A 9,559-nucleotide genomic window follows, 5' to 3' on the forward strand; every position below is an offset into this window, starting at 1 on the left:
TTATATTTTTTGGATCATATCTAGAATAAAAAAAATATATTAATTATTATTAATGTCATTTCAAAGGATTTAATCCGTGATTATGATTTAAAAAAATCCATTAAATATAGAGTCAAAAGAACTGAATTATATTTTGGACCATTTTTTTGGTATAAAATATATGAAGTACGAAAATTGTTTAGGTTAAATTATCAAATTAGTTTAAGGTAAAAAAATTTAAATTTTTTTGAATTAATAAAAGTAAAAAAAACCTTTAAATTAATTATATTTCAAGTCGTTATAGGATGAATTTTTTTTAAAATAATATGTCTTCTTAAATAAATATCCAAAAAATATCCAAAAATAAAGTGATTATCTAAAATTATAAAAAATTACTCAAAAAAGTTTACTAAATCTTTTAAGATATTGATTTGATATTTTTTCCTGCATCCCTAATTTCCATTATTCGTGACGAGAATAAAAAATGGTGAATAATGGGGGAAGAAGACGTGATACAGATGCCAAGCCTATATCATATGTAACGGGTGAATAAGGATGTTGTTATTGATGTTTATGTGGAAAAACATAATAAGCAAAAGAAACTCACGTAAAAAATAATATAAATCACCACAGTGAATGTATTGTTTTTTTTTTTTTTTTTAATTTACTGTTCTTGATACAACTTGATGGTCTTAGAATATGAGAGGCTATTGTTTGTTTCTGAATAAAAAAATGGAGATGAGTAGGAGAGATTTTCTTTCCATTTATACTTATTGTTGTTGATTGTCTAAAAATATTAGAGGATATTATTAAAAAAAAAGATCATTTTGGTGATGATAGTCTGATTCGATGAATTAACAACGCTCTGACAATTTCCAAAAAAGAGCCTATTGGTGCCGCAAATAAGCGTATGGACGAAACTGATGAGGCTATGCCGGAAAGTACATAATGAACGAAAATGACCAGGTTATCGAGCACTCAAAACAGGTGCAAATTCAGTTTGGTGCTTTTCTTTTTCTTGGCATTCAGATATCACAGGTTTACTTTGTCTTGACCGTGAATCTGTGATGACTCATGTGGTGGAAATATCAATGAACTTGGACATTGAAGGACCAAGTAAGTTAGCGTACCCCAAAAAATAATACATTGATGTGGATGAAGAAAATAATGTATCCTTATTAGTAAGAAAAACAATTAAATGCGTTTTCATCTGAGTTTAAATTTCTGTTGTTTCTGTTGTCATTGATGCTTTGGTTTTCTTGATAGGAAGGGTAAACCTTGAACTTGGAGTCGATTGTCACCGTGATATGATTTTTTTATTATCAATAATAGGAGGGACTTTAATCTTTAACTACTGAATGGACACTATGGTACTTTTCTGAAGTATCACCTACTAAAATCAGTTAATGGTGCTTTGATCAATCCATTTGTTGGTCCCTTACTTTCCAAACTGGAAGAAGAAATCATTTAGTCTTCTTACTTCAGATTTGTTTAATCTATTTTATTAGAACGCTTTCCATTTAGTTTCAAAATCCGCTGGTCCTATAATTTCTTCATTAATCAACATTTTCTTCCCAATATATTTTGCTTACAACTCTATTACTGTATTTTTCTCTTCTCTACTCACAGTTACAAAATTGGAAAGTAAGAAGACATCAAATGGAGTAGATAACGAGGGGAATAATCAAATTTACAATATGTAGAGATGATTGAATATGTCAGATCGGCAGTGAATGATGTATTTGTTGCCGCTGGTAGGATAGGGCCAGGTAATTAATGGGTGTGACTTATCATTCCTTGGAAGCTGGCTGCTGGCCAGGCCAGACATCTCCAGGAAATAATTTCATCGTATCAATGGAATCTGGTCAAGTTGGTGGTGGTCATGAAATCACTTACTTTTATTTCCTTACTTCTCTTCTGATTACTACAAGGAGATTGGTTACAAACACTTTCGATGTACTCATTGGTTTTCTTAATTTAAAGACGGTCTTAAGCTTTAAATTAGGATAATAATAATTAAAAGAAGCATGTTTGTACACTGTGACTGCCATAAGAAGCTAAGGAAATGGTGAATTGCAGGCTTTGACTAAACCCCAGGGCATGGCGAATTACATGCTTTGATTAAACCCCGGTCTGATGTCTTGATTTCCAACTTTGAACAAATTCAATATGAAGAAGAAGGTGACTCCGAGAGATTCATGAACATGCAAGAATAATGAACATGAAAGAAAAATGAACTAGAAAATGAACTGCATATTGAATGTTTTATGGTAGATTTTAACATGAAATATAACAGAATTCTGATGTCACATCCATTTTATGTTACTACAATGTTCTGTTATATTATCTGCCATATATTTTGCCACATCTGCTAAACTTGCGTATTATACTGTTTTAATACGATAACATGAATCTTCTTCAAAAAATAAATAAAAAAAATGAATCAAGAATCACATAGACGTTTGAAAAAGCACCAAGTAATTTTCCATATTTTACTGTGTGTTTCGTTTTTTTCTTTGAAAACAAGAAATGTTGGTAAATTACTGCCAATTAGTTAGGGACTTGGGGAATGTTAGTTGATTCTCATGAAAGTAGGTAACAATTTTGTATGACTGCAAGTACATCTGAGTCAGTATAATGGAAAAGCTATCACCACAGACACTATATGAATGTGCAAGCTTTAGTATTTCAAATATTTCGATTAATGGTATTATTTTACGATACAAGAGACGTTACCAACAATCTCTATGTAACAAAACCAACAATAAAATAAAATTCTAACCAACATTTAGGAAAAGGAAAAAAAAGAATTTATAACCAATTTACATTCTCTTTGACAATCCATAAATCCTAACAGTTAGAGCAACAATCACGAGTAATCAAACGGGGCCATTTTCTGGATGTTCGAGTTTCAAGGCAGAACGTTATATATGGAAGACAGGCCATTGTGCAGCTGACGTGCAATAGAAGGGAATCAGCGCAAAGTGACCAATAACACTTTAATTGTTAAGAGTACAATATTACCTATTACAAGGACATACGATAGTTTTTTTTATGGCAGCAAAGACTTCGAATGCTGATAAAGGTTGATGAGAACATTTGTACGTAACATGGAAGCGACATAAATTATGCAAATGGTTATAAAAAATACAAAGGTAAATGCAAGGCAATTAGATAAGTGTTATTTACAGAAACGGGACGACATTTTAATGGAAAACCCAAATTTATCAAAGATTGAATTTTAATAAATGAAAAATTGAATAATAATTTTTTAGTATGTACAATGAGTGCATATCCTTGATTGCATCTTCTTTGACGGGAGACACTTCATCTATTTTGTACTAGAGTTGGCAAGTTATTTTATATTAATATACATATATATACACTCCCTCCATTTTTGGAATAGAGATACTATCACTTTTTATGAAAATGGAGGTAGTATTGTTTTAGTGTCTTTAATATCAAATATTGATTCAACTACATAGCGAGTCTCGTTTTTCATTTAATTACAATGAATTGGAGCCTCAAAGAATAACTGAGATGGTCGCTTAATTTTAATGTAAGTATATGAGAAAGAAAGATATATCAGTGCATTTCCTTGATTACATCTTCTTCAAAGGGAAGCACTTAATTTGTTTTGCATTATTTAGAGTTGACAAGCTGTTTTATAGTAATATCGTGTATTATTTTAGTTTCTCTAATATCAGATATTCATTCAAATATATAGCGAGTGTGATTTTTCACTTAACTACAGGGAATTGGATCCAGGAGGAACAGTTGAATTGGCCTCTTGATTCTTAGCTCATGTACATGATTTCTGAAGAAAGATATATCAGTGCATTTCCTTGATAACATCATCTTTGACGGGAAGCATTTCTTATGTTTTGAAACATTTAGAGTTTGCAATCTATTTAATATTAATATCACGCTATTTTAGTGTCTCTAATATTAAATATTTGTACAATTATATAATAGGTGTGATTTTTCATTTAACTGCAGGAGGCCGTTGGAGCCAAGCGAAGCAATTGAGTTGGCTGCTTGATTCTTAAAGCAAGTATATGATTTCTGAATAAATCTATACCGGTGCATTTCCTTGATTACATCATCTTCGACGGGAAACACTTCATATGTTTTGCACTATTTGGAGTTGACAATCTATTTTATATTAATACCGTTTTTTCTACGTTTTCTTTAATAACAGATTTTGATACAACTATGCATTCAGTATGATTTTTCATTCAACTACAGGAAGTAGAAGCTTAGAGGATAAATTGAGTTGGGCCCTAGATTCTTAACATAAGTGTATCATATGGTATGTGAGGCATGTGAGGATTGTATAAAGGGTAAATACAAATAAGATTTTACTAAACGCGAACTGATAAGGGTTGTAAGGTAGAAAATTATTATGACTTTGTTTCTTTACCTTTAGTTTGCAAAAATTGATTAATCAAGAGATGTTGCATAGGTATTCTAAAATCTATCAAGACTATGTGTAGTTGTGATGCTACTTTAAGTAACAGACTTCAAATATATATAGCTTTACCAGTTATCTTTAGAGTACTAATTTAGGCAATATTATGAAAAATTATTTTCCTTAAGAATATTTCTTAATCCAAAATTTTATAAAGTACATAATTGATGTTTGTTTAATCGTCCACATCAATTTCCTTTTTACCAATAAATGTGCCATTAAACATATTTTAACAAACCTTTCAAGTTGTTTTCTTTATGAAGATTTTCTGAGTTTCTAACATTTTACATAGTACGTAACTGTTGAATATGATTCTAATTATCAATCATGCATGAATCAGGTTCCAATTGTCAATTTACTAAATGATAATTGTTGTTTTCAATATACATTGCAGATGCTAATTACGACCCTTTTTGGGACGGGTATAGGGCGAAGCCCCGTCTCTCCAAATGGGAGCAACTCCCATTATACCCGGTGCGTAGCACGGGTTACATACTGGATGCCATTAGTACTGGTATTTCGAGATAGAATATTGTTATGACTTTATTTATTTACTTTACGTTGTAAAATTTGATTAACGAAGAGATGTTGTATAAACATTCTAAAATTTAGCAAGACTAGGCGTAGTTGATGTCCTACTTTGAATAACAGACTTTAAATGTAAATTTGCCAATTATCTTTAAAATGTGGATGTTGGCAATTTCATGATATATTAATTGATTTCAAAGTATTTTCTTTAAGATGATATTTTAATCTCCAACACTTTAAAAATACGTAATTAGTAAATTTAGTTTCAATTGTTAGACCACTAAATAATAATTAGTGTTTCCATTATATATTGTAATTGTTAATTGGGATTTCTTTTGGGACGGGTGCGGGGCAAAGCCCCGCCTCACCAAATGGGTATCGATTCCCATCGTACCAGTTGCATAGCACGGGTTTCAAGCTAGTTTCCTAAGAAAAACACTACTGGCAAATATTTTTCTGGAGGGGCACTGGAGAAAACTTTTTATCGCATTAAAACATTGGCAAAATTTATGTCAGGTTCAAACCTTACATGAATGAGTGTGCTACTATTACAAAATCAAGTGCAGTACTAAGGCACTTCACAAGGCTCGAATTTGTCCTCCATAACCGTAGTGTTTCAGGAGACCTTCATCTTGCCGCCAGTTATCTTTCACCTTAACTTCCACCTGTTTAAACAAAAATAATTAAACTTACCCATGAACCCAAGATAAAGTATAAACATGAAAGGAAGCGTTTATCACAATGTCTACAAAGATATGAGAGGGAAATCCAAACTCTCAAATTTCAGAATATGCACCTCAAGGAAGACTTTCTTTTGCAGGAAATCTTCAATATCAAGCCGCGCAGCTGTTGCCAAGAGTTTTAGAGCCTTCCCTTCCTACATGCCCAAGGGATCAGAAAGGAACAAATGTATAAAAGAAAAGGGGGAAAAATCTATTCAACGACATAAGACGGTACATCAGAATTCGCACACTGGATTGGGGATCCACAAAGAAACCACCCATTACAACAGAACTTGTTATGAGGTTGGATGAAAGCCAATCTGGTCTAGGATCACCAGCGAACTAGCTTTGACTTAATACAGATGGGACATAGTTTTCATGGACAATAATGGGATGCTTGACTATGGTACCATCATTGAGATGGTTCAAGTCTCTCATCCACAGGGTCTAACAATCCAAACTTAAAGTATGCGTCTCAATGGATGCACTAGATTACCTTCAACAAACTCGTGAGGGGATTTAGGTAGAGAATTGTAAAGTATTAGATGCATAACTTACTTTTCCAATGAGGATTATCTTTTGTGTATTCTTCTCAACAACAATCTCAACTTGAATGAAGTCTTTTGAAGTTGGTCTAGTTTTGTAGTTTACCACGTTCACCTGAGAACAGAAAACAAATGGGAGTTTCAATTTCATTCCAAATCATATGTCAAATCACGACAGCAAAAAAATCTTGTCAGCAGCTTAATGAATATACCTGACATGCATAAGGAACTTCATTTCTGTATTGGATGAAAATTTTCTCTCTAACAATTTCTGCTACGAAGAATCTCTCTGGGTGCTCACTAGCAATATCCTAGAAACCCCAAAGAAAAGAACAAGGTGAATGATACTGAGACATAGTCATAAGCTAGTCAGGCTAGTTAAGGGAACACTTTACCTTTGGATAATAAGCTGGTCCTATAGGAAGTTTTGTTAGTATCCAATTCTTAATATCTTCAATTCCATGACCAAATTTTGCACTAACAGGAATCACCTCATCAACATCAGTGAACTTTTCATACCACTGCAGCATACAAGTAATCATGTTATATTTAAGCAAAACTAAGCAAGTAACTACATAAAAGGTAATTTTTACCCAAATATGGCATAGAAGCAAGATCACTACAGTATATCACTGTAAGGCTGCTTGCTTTTACGAAAAAAGTTTAGTATGTAGTAACACAAAAGGAAGAGATTTTGCTGATCGATGTGAAACAACATCATCCGTCACTGATGGAGACTTTCACATCAAATCTATCATCCGGCCATCCCTCTAACATATATCGACTTCACACACTGTTTTCTAGTTCGAATGACTGAAATTATGTTATCTAGTTCGAATGACTGAAACTATAAATTTTTAAATTTATCATTAGGAATGCACGACCAAATAGAAGACATTAGAATACATCTATTAGTTTCGAACCTCTAGTCTCTTTGCAATCTCTCCAGGCTTAATCAAATCTTTCTTATTCAACACCAACAAAGTCGGTACTTTCTCTTTAAGGTTACCTTCCTCCAAAACCTCGTCAATCTTGAAAGACAAAAAGACCAAAATTCAGAAAACACTAACTACAGCAAGGTTCCACTGCATACTATATTTGAAAAACTGCATACCTTCTGAGGCATCTTAGAAGCATCGACAACAATCAAAACACAATCCGCATTAACGGCAGCACTGCGAACATTTTTCATCATCATTGTATCCAGCTGGTGCATTTTCTTCTCAATAACACCAGGTGTATCATAAAGGATCATCTGAAAGCCGCCATATCTCTCATGAATAATTTTGACATACTTTCATGCTTCAACTACTCCTCTAAGTCCCAACATAAAAGAATAAGAGAAGATACTAACAATCTACAAATGGCACGAAACCCTACCAAATACAAATAAAGAAACTAATATTACCTGATATTCTTCGCTAGAAATTATACCAAGTATCCGATGTCTAGTGGTTTGAGGTTTATCTGTTACAATAGAGAGCTTCTGACCAACCATCTGGTTCGAAAGTGTACTCTTTCCAACATTTGGTTTACCAAGTACAGCCACATATCCTTCAAAACCCACATCCAAACTATGAATTTCATCCCATTGACAATCTATAATAACATAACTGAACACTGGAACAGCGGAAGCAAAGCCAAAATAGCTTAACAAAACAAAACAAAAAAATTGGAAATAAACCAAAAAAACCCAAAGTAAAATTGGAAGGATAATCGAAACTAACCACTTCTATGGTTAGGGTCGACAACAAAATCGAGTTCCTCCATCTCATAATCATCAAGTAAAGCCAAGTTTCTATCTGGTTTTTCATTTAATGATAAGTATGAATCATCATCACAAGGATTTATTCCTTCTTCATCATCATCGACATATCTTTCCTTTGAGAGTTGTTCTTCCAAAACAGGCTCACGGTTTCTAGAAGACTGGAATGAAATTTCTTGAAATGGGTTTCTTGTAAACCGGGGATACGAGACTTTAGTTAAGTTAGAGGAAAAATGGAGAAGATTATCTCTAGGAAGAGTTGCGGAGATCTGTAGAGTGAGCTCCATTGGAGCGGGAAGTAAATTTTAGTTCATCCGAGTTGTCTGTCTCTGTGTGTTTATCTCTTCAGCATTTGTGTAAAGAGTGTTATCACGTGTCTTTGCTATATCTAAGGGGCTATCAAAAACTACGAAATTGTTTGTGTTTTCCTGAAATTGCAGTTGCAGGCGATAGCCTCTATTTTCCCATTATACAGTACTAGTGGATTACCCGTGCCATCATGGCACGGCATTGATGGTGGCGGTGACGCTAGTGGTGGCGGTTCTGATGGAGGAGGTGGTGCTGATGCACCGGGTCACAATCACCAATTTTTGTTTCTCACAAGTTTGGAAATAAAACCAAGTTGATAACTACGAGTGTGTAAAACATAGCCAAATTGTTATAGAAACCTGATGTCGATAGTTTCCAATTGGTGCTCCTAGGAACTACGATCCCAAATTGCTAAATCAGCTTACTAAAATGATCTCTACAAGTTCAGCCCTATAATCCATCCTGATTCAATTCCAGAAATAAGAATGAACACAATCTTCAATCAAGCATTTCCACAAACAGTTTGGGTGAACACTTAGCATACCCAAATAATCACATTAGAATCAAATTAAGCTGAAACGGGCTTGCTTACCTTCAACACATAAAAATAAAAACTTATTACAGTCGTGGATTAAAGCTCAACACTCGATTTAAACACTAACGATTACTAACAGAAGCAGAGAAGGAATAGATAATTTTTCATTATACAGAAAAGAGTTTGTACACAGTAATAAATACATACTGATAAAAAGGGGTAACTCACATTGACCATACACGTGTGATCATCCTAGACAAAACTAATAACATATACAGGCAGTAATATATACAGTTGTTATTAGCTGTAATGATCAGACAGAAATGGAAGTAAAACTAACTGTCAAAATAGTGTGTTACTACCCTCCTGCAAACTGAAGGGAAGAAAGCACCTTCAGTTTGTTCTTTAAAAAATCGAATCTTGGTGCAGCTAGTCCCTTAGTAAAAATATATGCTATCTGTTCAGAGTAGAAAGAAAAATGACCTGTAAACATTTGGATTGAACCAACTCTCTGATAAAGTGAAAATCCAGAGCCATGTGTTTCATCCTGCTATGAAACACTGAATTAGAAGCTAGAGCTATTGAACTTTGATTGTCACAGGAAATAGTTGGTGAAGTTTGTTGAAAAACATGTAAATCCCTTAGCCAAATGACTTCAGCTGTTGTTGAAGCTAAAGACCTGTATTATGCTTCAATGCTTGATCT

At 33.4% G+C, this 9,559-nt stretch overlaps 1 protein-coding gene across 1 annotated transcript; it reads right to left on the reverse strand.

The window, feature by feature from the left end:
* Positions 1-5,446: 5,446 nt before the first annotated feature.
* On the reverse strand, positions 5,447-8,364 carry LOC113333472 (GTPase ERA-like, chloroplastic). Its single transcript, XM_026579939.1, has 9 exons — positions 7,973-8,364; positions 7,654-7,799; positions 7,360-7,500; positions 7,169-7,276; positions 6,641-6,766; positions 6,458-6,556; positions 6,259-6,360; positions 5,775-5,855; positions 5,447-5,643 (listed from the first exon to the last, which is right to left on the reverse strand). Exons 1-9 carry the CDS (start codon positions 8,295-8,297, stop codon positions 5,557-5,559), a joined length of 1,215 nt encoding a protein of 404 aa, XP_026435724.1. The 5' UTR covers positions 8,298-8,364; the 3' UTR covers positions 5,447-5,556.
* Between the last annotated feature and the right edge of the window lie 1,195 nt (positions 8,365-9,559).

This window comes from Papaver somniferum, unplaced genomic scaffold, assembly GCF_003573695.1.
Source record: "Papaver somniferum cultivar HN1 unplaced genomic scaffold, ASM357369v1 unplaced-scaffold_133, whole genome shotgun sequence".
NCBI lineage: Eukaryota > Viridiplantae > Streptophyta > Magnoliopsida > Ranunculales > Papaveraceae > Papaver > Papaver somniferum.

Bases quoted from the DNA above. Each gene is read 5' to 3' on its own strand.
- LOC113333472 (XM_026579939.1), bottom strand. From the start codon at position 8,297: ATGGAGCTCACTCTACAGATCTCCGCAACTCTTCCTAGAGATAATCTT. The intron at 7,277-7,359 runs GTATGCAGTTTT...TTGTCTTTCAAG, and splicing joins CTTCTAAGATGCCTCAGAAG to ATTGACGAGGTTTTGGAGGA. The intron at 5,856-6,258 runs GTAAGTTATGCA...TTGGGCATGTAG, and splicing joins AGATAATCCTCATTGGAAAA to GAAGGGAAGGCTCTAAAACT.